At 47.6% G+C, this 20,598-nt stretch overlaps 1 protein-coding gene across 1 annotated transcript in view; it reads right to left on the reverse strand.

Annotated features, from left to right (window-relative positions):
* Positions 1-20,598, reverse strand: part of GPA33 (glycoprotein A33) — a 44,725-nt gene that overhangs the window by 12,142 nt on the left and 11,985 nt on the right. The window contains exons 2-3 of the mRNA XM_032862961.1: positions 19,969-20,123; positions 11,908-12,124 (exon numbers count right to left, since the gene is read on the reverse strand). Coding sequence (XP_032718852.1) covers positions 11,908-12,124; positions 19,969-20,123 — 372 coding nt within the window. The remainder of the gene's footprint in view (positions 1-11,907; positions 12,125-19,968; positions 20,124-20,598) is intronic.

A 20,598-nucleotide genomic window follows, 5' to 3' on the forward strand; every position in this document is an offset into this window, starting at 1 on the left:
CGGACACATCTGGGGGCAAGCTTTGCCAGGGAAGTTATTAAGGCAAATCCTTCATTCCGTCGGGAGGCTGCAGTGGGGATAACACCAGACCAACCACCCCCACGAGACCAGCCCTAAGAAGGAGTGTGTCAGGTTTCTGTCCGTCCCCCAATACACACATCCAGGGGCCCTTACCCCCAGCCCCCAGTCCGTCCCCCGGCCCCAGCAGACCCTAGGCACCCCCCCCACACACTATCCTGATCCTTCTCGAAGGGGTCCTCCCCAGCCCCCGAGCATCAAAACCAGCTAGGACCTCGAATCAGCTCTAGCTCAAACAGCCCCTCTTGCGGGGCTGTGAGGCCTGCGGGGCCCCCGGAGATCTCGGGGTTCTGGGTGGGCTCCTCCTGCGTCCCCGACTGAAGGCAGCCTCTCCCCAGACTGCCGGGCCGGGCACGACGCCGCCCCGAAGCCTGCACCTCCCGCTGCCGACGCCAGGGGGCACCAGAGTCCGCGGAGCCGCCGGTCCCGACCGCCGCTTGCGGGGCGCTAGGTCAGGGCTGAGGAGCCGCGGCCGCCAGGTGGCTTTCCCCCTTCCCACCACCCCCCTAACCCCGGGGCGACCCGCTCCGTGCGCTCCGCCCCGTCGGAAGCTCTGCGCTCCCCGAGCTTACTGGGAGTCCTCCAACCGTGCGGTGTCCCCGCTTAACGAGAGCCCTTCTCCCTAAAAAGAGCCCCGCAGCAGGGCAAACAAAACTCTCACAGATTTTCCTGGGTTTCTTCACCGACAGTACAAACCGCTCTCTCTCTCCTCCCTTCTCCCGCTGTAAAGCAAAACACGGGGACCAGGACCGCAGCCTAAACCCGTCTCTCCTCCGGGTCGGCCGGCGCCTGTCGGGACAGGGAGCGGCCCGAGACACGCCCCCCACGGGGTCTGGCTGCCTTGCCCGCAAACCAGCGCGCGGCCCGGTGAAAGGGGGACCCCCGCGGGGACGGTGATGGGGGAAGCCCGCACTCGACGGCGCCCGAGCAAACCGGCGACGGAACCCAGCCCTGTCCGCACGCCCTCCTGGGCTCGTCTTTCCCAGCCCGCTTCCCGCGCACGCGCCGTGGAAGGGGATGAAGCCCCCCTGCTTGCGCTCGGGGCTCACACCCTCGGGGGACCGTGTCCTCGGAGCCCGCCCGTGCTCAATGAGCCTCCGGTCCTCCAAGATCTCCGAGGGCCGCTTGGGTTTTGGGCCAGGACGCAGTCCAGCTTCCTAACACGTGGCTCCCACGCGGGCACCATCGCGGCCACTGGTTTGCGGCCGCCGCGGCGGTGACGCACGAGGGTCGTAAAGAGAAGACGCGCTGCCTGGTTTCCGGCTCGCGCGCGGGGCACCGCGGGGCCGCTCCGCCGGTCCCGCCCGGACTCACAGAAGACTTGACAGGTGAGGACCTGGTCGCGACGTCGGGTTCCGGCGAGGCCGGAGGCCCCAGGACCCCGTCAGGACCCCGTCAGGGCGGAAGGGGAGACTGATCTCCTCCCAGACACCTCCCAGAGGTCTCACAGGTAGGGACTCGGGGGGGCGGATTCCCTCAGGTCAGGACCCCCCCCCCCGAGAGGGGGGACAGGAAAGAACTTCCCAAAGGAAAGGAATTGCACAGGTCAGGGCCTGGGGGCAGGAACTGTAAGAACTTCGGTGTGAAAGCGCGAGCGGATGTGCAGTTTGACCTGGCGGGTCAGGCGGCCCGAGTCCGTGGCTCCACGGGCCGCACCCTTAGGGCCCCCAGAAGTCTACGGAGTCCGAGTGGGCCCTGACCTGCTCCGGGGTGACCTCATAGGGTCTAAGGCGAGCCCTTGGGGCGCCAGTCTGGGGTTTATATGGGCTCGCGGTGGCCAAGAGGCACATAGGTCTCCTCCGGGAGGGCGGACAGGCGGGCCTGTGCCTGGTCTCTGCTCTGCAGGGACACCCACCCTTTGTCTCTGTGCCGGCGACACAGGGAGGGAGTACACAGGGTGGCCGAGAGACCCCTGCTCGTCGTGGGTCATGCTCGTCAAAACGTACGGCCTTCGACTGTATGCACGAAAGGTTTAAGAAGCGATTCTCCGGAGGCTGTGGGCTGAGCACGTCTCCTGGAAGATTAGGCCCATTCTGTGAACCAGAACGGGCCACCTGCGGGGTCGGCTGGCCCTCCGAGGGCCCCTGAGACCTACCCACTGTCCAGGTCAAGACCCCCGGACACCCTGACCAAGTCCCATACATTGATTCTTGGTTTCAGGTGGCCCAGACTCTGCCCCCACGGGTGCCATTCTGTGCCAATAGGAAGGACCAAAGTAGGGTATTTGTGACCCAAGTAAAAGATCCCAAAGGCTGTAAGGAAGCAAAGCCTATCAGGGAGGCCCTGCCCTGGGGCATGGGGGGCAGCAGTGGGAATGAGCTCTGGACAAAGACAACCGGTCAGGAAGTGTGGGGACCACAGTCGTCCTCTGACCCAGAGCGTAAAGCAGAGGTGCAGGAAGACGGTGCTCCCGAGGCTTCTCAGTGGCGTGTGTGGGGAGATCTCTGCAGCCCTGACAGCCCACGGGAAAACTGATCCAGACAGAGACAGGTTGTAAAGTCACAGGAGCTCTCACCCTTGTGTTTGGGGGGGGGGGGGGCGTCTGCCGTCCACCCAGGTCATGATCCCAGGCGTCCTTCAGGACAGGGACTGGGAGGAATATTCCCAAACAGCTGCTGAAACTCCCTTTGTTTCCAGGAAATTCCCTGTCTTCTCTGGCCCAACACGGACTGCCCATCTCCCCTTGTCGGCCGGAAAACACGGCATCTGCTCGAGCCGATGAGCTCCTGAGCCGGGAACCTTTCTCTGTCCTCTGGTAGCACTTTCTCTCTTCTGTTCCCCATCCCCCCTTTCCCGGTTCTGCACCACCTTGGGTGCGGCCCGCATTGGTGGCTGCTAGACCGTCCCAGGTGCTTCGGGCACCGTGGCTCCTCCCCTCACTGGCGGAGCAAGACGAGCACCCCCTGGACCTGACACCACCCCCTCCAGATTTCCCCACGGGTCTCAGGTGAAAATCGACCCTGGGGAGCATCCAGGTGGAACATAATTCAGTATTTAAACTAAGTTTGTTGGTTTAATTAAGATAGATGTGTCTTTTAAGTTCTCGGCGGTAAACGTGAAACTTTCATTCAATATCAAGGTTTACTGAAGGTCAGGTGACCTCGTGTTATGTCTGTTGAGACTTTTTAGCAAAAAGATGACTACACGGATGGTTAATCGTCTAGAAGTTTCCTTGGGTGATCGTTCAGATAGCTTTCAAAGTCTTTGATAAACTAAAACTTTAAAGTTTTGCTTCAATGGTAAATGGAATTGAATTCATTGGACATGTAGGTCTTTTCCAAATAGGATAAAGTGTAAGTCCTTAATTACTGGACATAGGTTTGTGCTTTTGACTTCTTACTGTAAAGAAACTAAGGATATTTAAATCTGTTGGTAAACATGTTTTGTGCTTAACCGATTCACAAATTTGCCATCTAAAGAATTCTGGTGTAACAGTTCACAACTGGTTACTCCTCAGTCTTTACTGGAGAAGAAGGTTTCTAGAGAGTGCAAAATTCTGCCAACTGTAACTAAGACTGGTGGAAATAAGGAAAACAACTCAGTGTGTGGAAAAGTAGGAGATATGTAAGAAAGGTAAGAAATGGGAATGCATTTTTGTTGAAGGTTTAAAAAAGGTAATTTTGTTCTAAATGAGATGGTTGTTTGGGAAAAAATGAGTGGGGACAAAATCTGAATGCAAAGAAAAAGTTGTACAAGGTTTATGGAGGGAAAACTTTGGAACAGAATTTTAGATGCGGTCAGGGCGGACCAAGGTTGAATAAATGGATTTTAAAGTACATTGGTATAAGATTGAAAGTCTGCTTTCTCTCTGTTCAAAAGACAAAACTATTCTCCAATTGTTGGGCAGCTCTTGATAAGAAAATACAAATGGTTGTTTTCTCTCTGCTTGCCTAGAAAAAACAGTTTCTCTGTCTTGCCTTTATCGGGTCTTTAACATCCCTAATCCTATTTAGGGAAGTGCTTTAAAACATTCTAAGGTTTTAACAAACTTCCCCAAGATTTAAATCATGAGTGAAGTCTTGTTGACTGATTGGGCTTGCTTGTTGGGTCTGGAACCTTCTGGTTCTGGCTATTGAAGTGTATGTATCACGGAATATCTGCGTTTCCTTGTCAGTCGTATCATAGTGAACTCTCCTATCAGATCGTTAACTGTGTCCATTTCTGAGTTTTTTTTATCATTTATAATTGTTCTTACTGTCTTGCAAAATAAGTTTCATCTTCAAGGAGGTTCATATAAAGGACCTTTAGGACAATACAGGTCTTCAATATCTTTAAGATCAGAACTGAAATGAGTAAGAACTTTCAGAACTAAGTAAAAGCTGCATTCAAACGGAACATGAATCAGTAACATGGGACTAAAGGAGCTAAAAGATTGTAGTGTTGTGACTCTTGTTTAATCATTGCTGGTTCTCTCATGTTTGCTCTTTCAGACTAAGGGAACTTTTTCTTAAGATATCTGTGACTTACAGAAATGTAAAAATACTCATTTATAAACAAATCAAAGCGTTCAACTTTTCTATGTGAACCTTCTGAAACTCAGAAGGTCTCAGTAAGTATTCTTTCTTCCGTGGCAATCAGTCATTTGCATAAGTTCAATAGGAATCTGTTCTCCTTGTAAAAGGACGCTATTGGAAACATTGGTTATTTTACCAAGGCTTAGACTGGAATGTCCCATTTGAGAAAGACATGCATAGACTCAGATATGACCAGACAGCTTTAAGGAATGGAGGTTGGCTTTATGAAACCTGGAGTCCTAATGCCCCTTGGAACTGTTGGCCTGATACCTTACAGAGTTCCCAGCAGCTTCACCAGGTGAGTGAAGAATGTCACTTCCTGGGAGGTGCAGGACCCTCAGGAAGAGGAATCTGCCCAAATCTATAGGTATTGCAGGCATGTCTGATGGCAAGTAGTTGGCCTGGAGAGGCTACTGAAAGCCAACCTTGAGATTCCTTATAAAAAGTTCCAACAGGAGCGCCTGGGTGGCTCAGTGGGTTAAAGCCTCTGCCTTCGGCTCAGGTCATGATCCCAGGGTCCTGGGATCGAGCCCTGCACTGGGCTCTCTGCTCAGTGGGGAGCCTGCTTCCCCTACCCCGCTGCCTACATGTGATCTCTGTCTGTCAAATAAATAAATAAAATCTTTTAAAAAATAAAATAAAAATAAAAAGTTCCAACAAAGCAGATTCTAAAAGATCCATATGATCTGTCTGATCACTCAGTGTTCTTGCTGAGCTTATCTAAATATTTAGGCCAACTTTGTTAAAACTGGACTTGTTTTTTAAATAAATTAGTCCTGATTTGGCTATTTCTGGAAATGAGGGTTATTTTAGAGAGAAAAATTACATTTAAATAACCCACTTTTGTGGATGTTGAGTTCTGGATTTTGATGTCTTTAAATGTTTGTTGTTCACTTAAGCTAGACAACTTGAGGTAAACTTCAGAGAAGTTGCACAATAGCTCATTTAGACAATCTTCTTGCTTTTTATTCTGTGGGGATAATAACAGGACTCCATGGCACATGATTAAACAACTGGAAAATGGAATTGATTCCCCAAGAATTGTATAACTTATCACCTTGAAATTCTATGTGGCTGTGGCTGGGATAATGAAATCATTCCCTAAAAGCCAGAGCATACCCCACTCCATAGGGTTAACTACGGACTTATGGAGATAAGGGATGACCCCACTTTCTTTATGATTGGAATGGATGATGTACTTGGAAATGCCTTTAACCTCTTGATAAGTTTTCCCCCACTTGCCAGTGATTCCTTGTAGTTAGGATATTAATGCTTTACCCCAAAGAGGTCTTTCTTAATTGTTTCATCCCTCTCAGTCATATTTATCCTAGAAGCCACTTCTATTGAGATACAATTGCAAGCAAAGGCTTTAGCTAAGCATACAACAGTGCTCCTGGTAAAAAGAGCCTCAAAGCTCACTATGGGATAGTCCCTGACTTTAATGACTTCACATTAGGTCCAGATTTGTCTTAGAGGCCAAAGGCCACCGATGGATGATGGAGGCTTACTTAATAAATACCAGGCTATGCTTACAGATACTCCTGAAATAATACCTAAAACCTGTCAAACTTTAAGCCCAGCTACCCTCATGCCTGGAGCTGAACGTCATACTTCTGTAGAGCCTACCTGTTGGAGGTCATTGATCTTATTTATTCTAGTCAACTAGATTTAAAAGATTCCCGTAGCTATAATTCACCTCAAAGGCTCTAAGGTAGGCCCCCCACCGTAATAAGCAGGGTCAGAGGAGACCTTGAACGGACTGGAAACTTAGAAGTGTCCCACCTCCAAGCCCTGTGAAAAACTCTAAGGCTCATCTCCCAAGAAGCTTTGAAAAGGACCCCCTCAAACCACAGTGGATAGGGCCCGACACAGTTCACACCACCCCTACTGCCTTCAAGGTCTCAGGTGTCACCCAGTGGGTCCACCACTCTAGCGTAAAGGAGGCTCACAAGTCAGACGAATCACGCCAGCGGAAAGCCCAACCAGACCCTACCGACCCGCTCCGGCTCCACCTTCAGCGAGACCCCACTGACTGATGGACATCGGTTCTCCGTGGTCCCTGGCTATCATCGGCACAACATCCCCCACCTCAGCCATCGGACTTTACGCTGCTGCCCCTTCTGATTGGACTTTCTCCCAGAAGCTTGTTATTGTTACTCCTTATTGGGCAACCTTAGGATGGACGGCTCAGTTCATAGAAAACACTATTACAGGTAAGCCACCACCCAGATATTAGCCTTGCAGGGCTGTCGGCCCACAGCAGATGATAATGATGCTCTCTAAACTAGGTGTTTAAGGGAGCATCAAAGGGGGCTAATGATAAGGGAAAAACTATAAGATGGCCAACCAAACCAGCAAGGGAATTCCAGCCCCTGTCTCAAAGCCCTTTTGGGTTCTTTTTTCCTACCCCGTTTCCCACGTGCACCAAAAGTACCAAGTATGTGGAAGTAGAAGGATATAAATTACCCTCCCTGCTTGTGCTCAGGGCTCAGACTTTTGGGAACAGTCTCCTCTGAGCCCACCAGTGTTCAATAAATCTCCCATCTTCCAAGGTCTCCGAGGGCTGCTTGGTTCTCCCGTCAGGACCCAGTCCAGGTTCCATAACAAAGCCAGAAGGAGACAGTATCAGCCAGAAAAGGATCAGGTCCAGAGAAGTGAGGGATTTGGCTAGGGGCCAACCAGCAATGGGAGAGGAGGAAGAAGTACAGGACAGAAACTGGTAAAAATGTGCATTTTCTTGGCTTATAATAGCTCTCCAAGGAGCTAAGTCAAATAAAAATGAAGAGCTATGTACATAAAACAATTTGTTACAGCATTATTCATAATGACTTTAACTGGGACAGGCTGAATGTTCACTCAGGGACGGGGACTCGATCCACTCACCCGAGCAGCAGGGAGCTCGGAGGACTGTTAAGTGCTAAGATGGCGGAAAGCGCTACCTGGTGAGGAACGAAAAAGAGCAAAGTACCAACCCATTTGGCTACAAATTCAGTCATGGACAAAAATCAGCATGTAGACAGGAGCTCAAGTCAACATGTTTCTTTTTTTTGTTGTTTCTCTCTTTTTTCTAATTCGTATTTTCAAGAGGCAAGGCAGCGTCACCAAACACAATCATGTTTATCTGTGTTGGGACTAAGGCTGCTATAGTGGCAGGAGGGGAGAGCAGAGCTCCAGCTCAACAACCAACAGCCTTCTACAGGCTACACATGTCAACCTGAGGAGCCCTCCAGAGAGCAGGCCCCTTGCTCTAGGGGTACTCTGTAGACAAACACATCAGGCACCCCAGCTAGATTGGGAACAACTGAAACACGGCACTAAAAATGCCAGAAGATGAAAATGTGTGAGGGCGACAGCCTCGTCCATGAGGTGAGAGGGGCTGTCAGTGTTCCTAAAGGTCTAAGACCATGAGGAGCTCCCCATGGAAACCCAGAAACAGCGGGGTTTCCGTGTCTCAGACCCTAAGCAAAGACCCCCCATGTGGAAGAGGAGTCAGAATTTCATTTATCAACGAGTGATGTGTCTAAGATGCAGGTGTTCTGTGGACAAATGAGGACAAACGGCTCATCCAGGGCTGACTGGGCTCTGCCTGCCAGTCTTCTTCTGTTGGCATGGATCCAGGAAGGGCAGAGCACAAGTTACTGCCGCAGTCAGCTAAAACATCACTGGCAAGCTTATGTCTGCTATCAACTCACAGAAAGGGTACTTAGAAGATGTAAGTAAACCTGAAAGAATTTGGGATTCATCCTGAACGGGATCAATTACCCACTGTGAAAGTACAGGGCTTTGCCTTTGGGCCATCCTGTTCTGATGGAAGCTTGGACCCTTTCTACAGGTGTCTCAAGCCTCAGTGTTATCGTCTATTAAACGTGAGTGTTAATACCCACTTCCACGGATGGATTGCAAAGATTAAAAGAGACCATATCTGTAAAGCTCTTAGATGCCTGGCTCATAGCTCATCCTCAGGAAACGGGAGCTGTTAGGACCATGACTCTGTGACAGCTTTCACACAGACCAAGGTCATTGCAAGTAGATGGTAGTGTTCTCTCTATTTAAGGTAAATCCCCTCTGTTTTCAGAGCAGGAGGACACGAGAAACAGGAAATTTAGCTACATGGTTGGGTGCAGGGTTGTGAAAAAGAGGAAGGTATAGGAAAAAGGTCCTATACCTTCTGTCCACAGGAGACCTGGAGTTCTGTTAGCTATCCCTTGTTGTTGGGGGTCATTAAATCCGAAATACATCTTCCTAGATGAGAGGACTTAACCTTTGTAACATGTCGTTCCTTTGCAAAGTAATATGTAAATTGACCATAATTCTAATCAACTTCAGTCATGGACAAAAAAAGTCTACTCTTAACTAAGCAAAATGATTTTAAAAATTTACGTGGAAGAATAACTGTGTAGAAATTGACAAAATTTTTTGGGAAAAGTTTAGCAAGAGAAGGTATTACACAGTGCCAGGTATTAAAAGCTGACTATTCAAACACTGATAGCTCTAACTAAAAACAACACAAAACAAAACAAAAACCCCCCAAAATAAACTATAAACATGAGTATAAACATGCTATAATCAAAACCATGTAATATCAGCATAGGAATAATCAAAAGGAAAATGAACAAAAAAGGAGTAAGAAAGCAGTCCTTCTGTTTAAGAATTTACTATGTGCCAAAGCTGGCATCCCAGTGGGATGATCAGGGTTTCTTTGGTACAGTGAATGACGCTGATGCAATTGGTTATCCATGTGGGAGAAAACAAAGTTAGACTCCTAACATCCTATTTATAAAAATAAATTCTGGATCAAATAAAGGTCTAAGTGTAAACAAGAACATGAAGTTCATTTTCATACTACTGAAGGCGGTGGCGCATGACAAGGGACCTCAGATGTGTTCTAGGAAGCAGCAGCGTGAGACAGATTGGGACTTCTCCTGTGCCCAGAATTTCCACTGCAACCTCCAGGGAGGTGAGTGTCCTCAGTATGAAAGAGAAGCATGAGAAACATCCCAGCAGCCTTTCCAAGAGCAAATCCTTAGGTTATCAGGGACCCTCCTCCCACCCAAGCAAGGGAAGCCTGGAGGTTCATCAGGGAGATCTCTTTGAAGAGGATGCTTAGGAAGGGACCCATGAGTATTTGCTCTCCTGCTCCTGGGGTAAGGAAAGAGGTATTTCCCCCATCTCGGGTCAAGGTGAGGAGACACCAGAAGAATCCAGCATGGAGACCAGGGTTCCCTATGGTTGGAAGCTGGCATCTCTCATTCTGTGGCTGAGGCTCGCTGAGTGACAGAAACCTATTATGTTTTTGAAGTGCTAATTCTACAGTCTGAGGACAGAAGGGCTTTATGGAGGCCTCTGGGTTTCCGGTGATCCCCCTGCCTGCAGCCAAGAGAAGGGGGCTGGAGTGGGCTGCAATGGCCAGGTGGGAGTGGGGGCTGACCCATGCCATGTTCATGTCTCCAAGGGGCTCTGCTTGCTGGGCCACAGGGAGCCCGGAGCAGATTGGCAGAGAGCAGGAGTGAGTGCCAGAAACGGGTACTGGGTGGAAAAGGACAGGGGCACACATGCTACCTGTATCAGGTGGAAGGACCTGTTCGTTCACCCCCCCCTAAAAAAGAGCTAAGGTGGGGTTATGTCAGAGCCCAGAGGGAGATGCACATGGCCTCACCAGGCAAGCAGGACTTGGCTTTTCTTCCTTTGATCCTCCCTGGACCTTGACCTCCGAGGAGCCACATCATCACCTCCCAGGGTTGGGAGGAGTCAGATGAAGGAGGTAGGGTGAGGAAACAGACCCCAAGCCCTCACTCCCCACTGCTGGTCCCCAGGCTTCAGGGAGTTGGGCCCAAATGGGGAGTAGTGAAGCTTATTAGTGGCTAAATTAACATTTTGATTTAGACTGCCCTGAATTTTTTACCTAACAAAGTAACGAAATTTACAAAAATTAAAAAGATTGATAACATTCAGTGCCGGTAAGGATGGGGGAAAACCGGCGTGCTCATAAATCGCTATGGCAGGAGACGTCATTTTGAGGAAGGTAGTTTGCCGGTATGGCTTCATGTTTCATGAAGGCATCGTCTTTGACCTAGAAACCCTGCTTTTAAGAATCTACCTAACAAAAACAACAGAGAGGAAGAATATACCTCAGTACTGTTCACACACAAAATTGGAAACAGTCTGAGAATGTCCATCAGTGTGGGACACTTGGATAAATCACAGCACATCCACGTGACGGAATGTGCGCCGCCGATACGGAGATCTATAGTATCAATCTGGAGAAACAGGCATGGAACGTTACCCCAAAACACTGCCAAGTGGTCTTCATAATATGATCTTTTCTTTTCCCCAAAGGAAAGGAAGAAAGAAAAAGTGTGTGTGTGGGTGCGTGTGCGCGCGTGCATATTTAGAAAGGACATGAAGCATGTGGAGGAGTATTCCCATTGGCTCCCACGCTGGTGGTAAGATGGGAGGAGACGGTTAATTACTCTCTGGGGGGCTACACTGTTTGATTGACACGATGCTTCAAAAAGCCAGGCAGCCAGTTCCTGCAGTTTAAAAAAAGTTCCACTAAGGAGTATAAATGGAAAAAGTAAATGAAAAATGATCCATTGTTTGTGTTTAAAGCGTTGCTACCTCCCAGGGTGGAGGCCATTCCTTATAGTGGACCTAGAAGAGCCATTCGCCAATATGTGTCCAGTAACTGACTCTGAGTCCGGGGCCTGCTTTCTCTGGGCCTCATCTGTAAAATGAAGATACTAAAGTAGATGATGTTCAGATTCTTCCAAAACTTTGAACTCTAATAATCAGTGATCTGTATGGGAAGAATGTCATCTGGGGACATATTTCAAAGGCAGTGGAGCCTCCTCAGTGGTATGTGGTTGGGGCCCAGGGTGGAGAGACGCTAGTGGGAAGGGTATCTCCTGATTAGCTGAATTTATGATGGGGAAGTCACGATCTGGCTCTCAGCGCCAAAGGAAGGCACAGTGAGAGTCCTTATTTAGGATCTATGATTTCCCTTTTTCTTCTCCCTAATAAGTTTGCCGTGAAGAGGAAGGGAGCTGAGATATGGGGAAGACTCCCCGGGGCCACTCCAAACAGGCCTACTCCACTGTCCTGGGAACTGCCTGCCATGGGTGGGCAACTCAGAATAGTCTTCCGTTCAGAAGGGAGGGGCAGCCCCTGGCAGGCAGATGGCATGAGGGGAGGAGCCTGAGCTCCTGGTCAGGTAGGGCTGTCTCTGACTTTCCCTTACCACGAAGGCACTACTTCTCCCAGCACCTCTCCCTGCCCTGCCTCCCTGCCACCCCAGGAAGGAGACGGAGACACTCACCCAGGACCAAGAGCCTGACGCGTGACTTAGAGGTTCCCGCCAGGTCTTCAATCAGGGAGACCGAGCACTCGTACGTGCCGTTGTCATCCATGGTAAGCTGGCTGATGGTGATGGAGGCATCCGAGTGTTCGGCTCCGCTCGAGATGTTGGCGCGGTTCTTATAGAGGTCACCGTAGATGTAGTTTTTCATCGAAAATTCCCAGATGAGCACCCTTTCCTGGGAGGGAGGAGAAACATCACTTGGTCTTACCCCAAGTCTTGGCATGGTGCTTGCAGCCTGTGCTCAGTACCCCCGTCCACAGGTTGCCAGGCCCAGAGGGCTAACTCGTCGACCCCTCAGAACAAACAGCTTTAACACGTAATGCCCATTTGTGGATTCCTCTTATGACGTATCTGTACCTTTAATGAAAATATTGAAAGACCAGGACAGGTAGGCAATTCGTATCACAGAAGCACATGGGCTTTTTCTCAGCTCCCCACACTTTGACCGTTGGTAACCTCTGGCTTCTCTCTTACCCAAGAGATTTCAAATTGTTTTTGATTTCAAACTCTTCTCACTTGTTCAGACAACCAAGTATTTCATGAGCATCTATTATGCACCACCATATTGCGTTGGCAGCCACCGTTGGCTTCCAAGCCCACTTTATCTACTTGACTCTTGCCTTTGGGATCAATTTATTCACTCATTGTGCAGTCATGTGCGATCTTAGCATGGCTAAGATCACTCCTTCCTAGCCAAACTACCTGAGTACAAATCCTAGTCCTGCCACTTCCTAGTTAGAGGACCTCAAGCAAAAGGTGACTCCATTTCCTTTTCTACCAAATGGAGATCAAAACAATAATACCTATTTTATATGATTTTTGTGAGAATTAAAGTATATATACGAAACAGTGAGGGCACTGCCTGCCACGGCAGAAAGTAAGTGCAAGACATCATCGCTACTGAGCGTGATGTTCCAAGATGAGGAGCTCATGATTTCTGCCCTCAAAGAATAAATGTTATGACAGCCTTTGATAACTGTGGGACCTCAGAAGAGAGGCATTACATCTAAACTGGATAGTCTGGGAAGGCTTCCTGGAAGAGTTCCCAGGAGACAGTGCCTCGGATCCTGAAGGACAAACTAGCCAGGCAAAGGGCTAGGGGGTTGGGGCGGTGCACGCTGGAGGACAGATGGATGTGTTTGGCATTCTAGCCAAAGGGAGAACAGTGAAAAAAGACCTCGGAGTGGGAAGCTATGGGTCTACCCCAGTGTGTTCATTATGAACGGAAGAGAGTATATGAGGTGGAAGGTGAGCACGGGCAGGTAGCAATAAAGATGGTAGCTGCTGTTTATTGAGTGTGTGCTACGTGCTGGCTACTATTCCAAGCACTCTGTGTGTATTATCTTGTTTAATCCTTGCAACATCCCCTTGAAGGAGATATTATGATTTTATCCCCATGAAGGAAATATCACGATTTTACCCATTTTACACATGAGGAAACCAAGGCAAGAGGTTAAGTACCTCTCCCAAGTGGTTAACCCAGTGCCAGGGGAGGGATTCGAACCAAGCATTCTGGCTTTAGAGCCTGGGCCCTGGCGATTGGATTGCCAGACTGCAGGCATCGTGTATATGGGACTGAATCAGTGGCATCGTATACTGAAAGCACTAGAGAGCAAAGTCTTTTAGGAAGTTAACTCTCAACACAGGGTGGGAGATGAATTAGGAGGAGAAAGAAAGTCAGTTAAGAAATGAGCTCAGCAATTCAAACGGAAAATTGTGGGTCTTCAGATCAGGCTGTGGCAATGTAGACAGGGAAGGATGAAGTGAATTTGGGGAGTGTGGACAGGGTAGACCAATGGGACTGGGAGTCAGGGAGTGGCAGACCTCAAGGGGGAGGGTCTTTGGCCTGAATATTCGGGTGTATGGTGGAGTCATTTCCAAGAGAAGAAACACCTAGAAAGAGAAGTTTTAAGAAAAAACAATGCGTTCTGTTTTCTACGTGATGTGCCTGAAGTGTCGATGGCACAGGTAGAGTTCGGTAGGAGCTGGCCAGGGCAGCTGAGTGCACCCGGGGATGAAGGTTGGGGAGTCAGGGACTTAGATGTTAACTGAGCTGTGGGCTAGAGGAAGCCACCCCAGGTAAATGAGTGCCATATGCCAAGTCCCCAGGTTACTTCATTTTGAAAGGTTGGGGAGAGGTCAGAGCAGAAGAAAACCCAAGATGAGACTGCCCAAAAAGCCAAGGGAGGAAGATTCCAAGATGGGAAAGTGGTCAATAGTGGGAAACGCTAACGAGAGATGAAACAAGATGAAGCCTGAATGAGTACGTTGAATTAGCATAAGAGAAGTTGCCGGTGAAGGCAGGGGATTGGTGGAGGCAGAAGCCAGAGCATGCATGGGTAGAGAAGGGGATGTGGAGACCTGGTGTCAGGTCTGATGCTGCACAGGTCCTCTGGGCAAATCAGGACAAGGTGCCCTTGTGTGTGGACCAACACAGCCTGTGCCAGGAAACTCGAGTTGGTTAATGGAGTGCAGGTTCTCTTGTGTAGGGCAGGGACTGCAGCTGCCCTGGGAGGGGCAGGTAACTAGCTCTCCTGAAGAGGAGGAGCATTGGGGCGGGAGAGGAGGAAGTGTTTTGAGCTGTGGGCGAGTCCGTGAATCTGGATCTTTCCCAGCTCCGCTCTTTTCTGACGGGTTGGCTCTGCCTGGGACCCTTTGTGCCCCAACTGTTCTCCTAATCACAGCTATCCCAAGGCTTCCTCCCTGGATCTCCCACCGCCACCCCCTTGCCTGGACCTGTCACAATAATCTCCTTGAGGACACAGATTTAATCCCTTTCCCTGCACCCTTGCTTACTCTCAAGGGGATTGCCTCAACTCCTTTTGGAAGTGAGGGATCCATTAGTCAACAGAAGAACTTTAGTGTTTATCTGAGCACTCAGAGAAGTGGCTGGTGAGACCGTCTCTGGTTGGCTGAATACATGTGATGGTGAAAGAGACCTTCTTCGGTTTCTTCGGGCTGAGGGCAGCAGCTTCCCTCTCTGGGTTTTACCCGAGATTCTGGAAGTAGAAAGGTCCTGTGCCCATGGCCCATCAGTCCTCAGGGCAACAGACAACAGGGAGGATCAGGTGGGATTTACTCTCTTTTCCCGTGGGTCCTGCTACTCCAGGCCTTGGGTGTCCTGGGTCACCCCTTCTTTCCTGTCAGGGAAAAAGGTAAAGGCTTTCACTCTGGGTGTTCCAGGGACCTAAAGCTTACCTCTGGCAGGCACATTTGCATTTAAAAAAATTTTTATTAAGTAGCTGCACACTCAACATGGACCCCAATGTGGTGCCTCTACTCAAGACCCTGTGACCAAGACTGGAACCGAGACCAAGAGGTTGCGCTCACATTGAGAGGCCGCCTCCCACCAGCCTGAACGGCCAAAATTGACAAGGCAGGAAATGACAGGTGTTGGAGATAGTGGAGAAGGGGAGCCCTTTTACACTGTTGGTGGGAATGCAAGTTGGTGCAGCCACTTTGGAAAACAGTGTGGCGAGTCCCCAAGAAGTTAAAAATAGAGCTACCCTATAACCCAGCAATTGTACTACTGGGTATTTACCCCAAAGATACAGATGTAGTGAAAAGAAGGGGCACCCCGATATTCATAGCAGCAATGTCCACTGTGAAGGAAAACTGTGAAGGAGCCGAGATGCCTTTCAACAGATGATTGGATGAAGAAGATGTGGTTCATATCCACAATGGAACATTACGCAGCCATCAGAAAGGATGAACACCCACCATTAGCACTGACATGGATGGAACTGGAGGGACTATGCTGAGTGAAATCAGTCAAGCAGAGAAAGACAATTATCATATGGTTTCACTCAGATGTGAAACATAAGGAATAGCACAGAGCACCACAGGGGAAGGGAGGGAAAACTGAATGGGAAGAAATCAGAGAGGGAGACAAACCATGAGAGCCTCTGGACTGTGGGAAACAAACTGAGGGTTACAGAAGGGAGGGGGCAGGGGGAATGGGGTCACAGGGTGATGGGTATTAAGCACTGGGTGTTATACACAAACAATGAATCATGGGACACTACATCAAAAACTAATGATGTACTGTATGGTGACTAACATCACATCATAAAATAAATGAATAGATAGGATAGATGAATAGATAGTCTGGTGCTTAACTGACTGAGCCACCCAGGAGGTACCCCCACATTTGCCTTTTAAAAGTAGACCTCACTGTGGAACTTACTGAACCACCATGAGAAAGATAACTGTTAGCCTAAGGGGGGAGCAGGGGTAACATATACTTCCCCGATGACTGTGTGCAGGTGCAGGAACAAGATCTGGCATCTGTTTTGGGACCTGTTTTGTATGACTCCCACCAACCCTGAACCCATCCTTTCTTTTTTTCTGGATGTATGTTTTAAAAAAAGAAAAAAAAAACCCAACAAACTAAGTTTGTAGAATTACAAAGTTCCTTCAACCATGGGACCTTAAGTAGGATGCCCTCAATGTGTGGTCCTGCCTATTTAAAAACCATTCAGCTAGAGCCCCAAGAGTGCCGGCATACGCCCCCTGCTTTCCATGTGCCTCCTTCCAAAACCACCAGGAGGGGAAGGGACCAGAGCGGGAACCCTCGGGTGACTTAAGTTAGCTCACCAGGGCCTACTCAATGGAAGAGCTGGGTTTTTATTCTTGAAAAGACTCATGGAAGGGAATGTTTCTTATAGGTTCACACACTAATTTTTTGAAAGATTTATTTATTTGAGACAGAGAGAGATGGCACTCTGGTGAGGGGGAGGGACAGAGGGAGAGAGAATCTCAAGCAGACTGCCCCCCAACACCAACCCCGCCCCCCACCCTGAGTGTGGAGCCCGACTAGTGGCTCCCTTGATCTCATGACCCTGAGATCATGACCTGAGCCAAAACCAAGAGTTTGACCCTTAACAGACCAGGCAGCCCTAGGTTCACATACTAATTTGTACAAAGACATCCTTGGTGCAGCTTATGTCAAGTAATCATGAAGATTGTTCTTGAGTATTTTGTGAAGGTTATGAAGTTGGAACAGGCAAGTCAGGGGTGTGAAAGCTCTAATTTATCTACCTCATTTAATTTTTAGTTTTGTAGCCAAAGTCTCTATTTTCCTATTTTACCACAGCTGAAGTGTTCTGACACTTCAACCTAAATTGCTGTGTGGTGGAGACAGGCGAGATATTCTTGTAATTTTTTTTTTAACTTTCCCTTTTGGTATATGTAATATTAAGCAAATGATGAAACATTGTTCTAATGGTTTAACAAAGGAAGGAGAATGAAAGAACCTAATAATTTCTGGGTGGAGAAGTCAGTCTCCTTCTGTGTGGAAAAGTAGACCAATACTGTTAACAAAAGTTTGTCTGTGTTATTGTACCTGACTTTAGGATCCAAAATTTTTTTTGGACAAGTGGTGCCTTTCCTCCTGGAATTGTAAGTGGAGCACAATACTAGGAAGTGGATATTGTTACAGAGAACACACCAGAGCCTTTCTCACTGTTAAGCAAATAACACCTCGTGAATATATGATCTATGGAGAAACTCTGGTAGTTTTACCTGCTGATGCCAGCTGTCCATTGGAGAATAAACTTTGAATGTATTCTTCTTCCTCCCACCCCCAAAAATAAATAAGATAAATGTAGACCTTACTCAAACTTAAGCATAGATGTTCCGTTTCTTATAATTAGAGAAATGCGAATGTGATTTTAAAAATGAGATACTGGGGCGCCTGGGTGGCTCAGTGGGTTAAGCCGCTGCCTTTGGCTCAGGTCATGATCTCAGGGTCCTGGGATCGAGTCCCGCATCGGGCTCTCTACTCAGCAGGGAGCCTGCTTCCCTCTCTCTCTCTCTCTCTCTCTCTGCCTGCCTCTCTGTCTACTTGTGATCTCTCTCTGTCAAATAAATAAATAAAATCTTTAAAAAAATAAAAAATAAAAATGAGATACTTTTTTCACTTACCAAAATAGCAAAGATCAAACAGTTTGAGAGTACTGTGTGTTGGACAAGTGGGTGCCCTCATATTGTTGGTGAACGTGGAGATTGGCATGATATCTCATGAGAGCAAGTTGATCTCATTTATCAAAATTTTAAATTCACATATCCTGTGACTCAGAAGTTCTATGTTTAATAACTTACCCTACATGCATCTACTTCAAATACACACTTATGCTATCTATGTGTGCTATACATGCCCATAGACACTCACATCGAGATAATTATTGCAGCATTATTTGTAGCAGCAAAATCCAGGGAACAAACCAAATGTCCATCATTGGTACATACAGTACATTCATAAAATGGAATGCTTCATGTAAGTGTTTAAAAAATGAGACAGGTTGCTTCTAGGCCTTTTGGCTGAAATCAAGGGTAAAAAAATGAGAGAGATATAAATGTACTGACATATGGAAAGAGCTTCATGACCTGTATTACGAGAAGAAAAGCCAAGTGCAGAACAGTGTGTGTATGGTCTATGTAAACATGCCTATTCATGTATGTGTAGGTACATACATATTTATGTTTGTGTATACATACAGCATGCATTGAAGGCCACCCCAGAGCTCGTAAAAGTGGTTCCCTTTGGTGAGGGGAAGAGGAAACTGGGAGTTCAGGGAATGGGATAGACATACTTTCACTCTGTGTAAGTGTTACTGCTTAATCGTTAGTCAGATGCATGTGTTACTTAGACACACACTTGCACACAAATGAGCACTCAGGCTCTGCTGGGGGGAGCTCGTAACGCTTCCCTATGGAGGCAATTTTGTAGTCTCTGTGAAATTATAAGAGCATTGACCCTTTCTGGGAGTGTATTCTAGCGTTATACCTGTCCATACACAAAATGGCATATGTAAATGGTTATTCTTGGTAATTGGAAGACTGGGAATACCAAGTGCCTATCATTATGGGGCTGGTTAAATATTAACAGTGTCTTCTTACCACGGACTCCTACAAAGCTCGGAAAGGAGGGAGCTCTCTATTAACTGGTACAGAAAGCTCTTCAGCAGCTATGTTAAGTGAAGAGGGCAAAACACTGCCTAGAATATGCTACCTTTTGTGTAAAAAAGGGGGAAATAGGAACACACACAAATACACACAAAACACATTAACATTTTCTTAAATTTGCATAAAGAATCAATGGAAGGATACACGGGAAAATAAATTGGTTCTCTTAGCCAAGAGTTATATTCAAAATACGTAATAATTGCAGCAGATCTAACAACCAATCAGAATAGAGACTGGTCCCAAACAACCAGTACTGGTGAAAATCAGCCTTGCCTGCATGTGGGGAATGTATGTGGGGCAGGGGGTGGGGGGGTTGGTGGAAATGGTGAGGAGTAGAAGGATCAGAGTAAATAGGGGCAAAGATGGGAATGAAACTTCCCAATGTTTGCTTTTGATGATGTTTTCATTTTGGAACCATGGGACTGTATTACCCATTTCAAAATTAAAAAAAAAAGAAGTCTTCTATAGTCCCCAAAAGGACCTAAACAGGAAATTTTTAAAAACCCCAAAATACTAGAAAATAAAATCTGGCCTCAAGGAGAGCTCTTTGCTAATCAAAAGGAATGACTGTCTCAAATGATAAAATTGAGGTAACTCGAGACTGACCAGCAGAAGGATATTTTAGGAAGGTCACTTTTTCCAAATAAAGGTGGCATAATAGGCCCCTTGCTGAGTCCAATACTCACTGCTCTGCCCACCCAGTCCAGCTTGGGTGCTAATGTTTATGTTTGTTTTTGTTTTTTTAAAGATTTTGTTTATTTGTTTGACAGAGAGAGATACAGCAAGAGAGGGAACAAGAGCAGGGGGAGTGGGAGAGAGAGAGAAGCAGGCTCCCCGCTGAGTAGGGAGCCTAATGCCTGGGCTCAGTCCCAGGACCCCGAAACCATGACCTGAGCCAAAGCCAGGTGCTTAACAACTGAGCCACCCAGGCGCCCCTGGGTGCTAATGTCTATTCTAACATTTACTGAAAGACTTGTAGTGTTTGTCCTCTAAGAGGTCATGGTCAGGTAATATTCATTTCCATGATACCCTCAACTTTTTAAGGATCCTTACCGAGTGACTCCTTAGAAGTTTGTCCCATTGGATAAATCCATTTCTGTTGGAGACAGAAGTGCGGTAGGTGCATGGAAGGGTAACGCTCTTTCCCCGGGCAGCCCGAAGAATCTCCTTGGGCGTTTCCACAGAGATGGCACTGACAGTCACCCAGACTGGAAAGAAAGTGGGAAGTGGGAAGAAGTAAATGGCATAGCATAGCCACTCCTTGCCCATAGGACCTCTGAGGGAATGCCCAGTGACATTCTCCTCCAGCAGCCACAGCTAGACACATTGCAACTGTGATCTTGGCCGTGACACACCCATTGTTCTCCAAGACTGAAGTGGAGACAGTTAAATGCATTGTGTGGTAGCTAAAGCCCAGCTTTGTACCTCAGCTTCACCTCTTCCCAGCTGTGTGAACTTCTCTTGTCCGTAGAATAGGAGCACAAATACTTCCCAGAGGTGCTGGGAGAACTTAATGAGATACTATGTGTAAATACTTTTTTTAGTCTTTGTCACATAGAAAGCTCTTGATAAATATTCCTCGTCATCTTTTTTTGTTGTGGTGATGATTTAGTCATTCGCTTAACAAGTTTTTATGGAGCATTTAAATGTGGTAAGGAGTTTTAGAAATAAGCTTAAAGCAAG

This window comes from Lontra canadensis, unplaced genomic scaffold (assembly GCF_010015895.1).
Source record: "Lontra canadensis isolate GAN:19392208 unplaced genomic scaffold, GSC_riverotter_1.0 scaffold24, whole genome shotgun sequence".
Lineage (NCBI taxonomy): Eukaryota > Metazoa > Chordata > Mammalia > Carnivora > Mustelidae > Lontra > Lontra canadensis.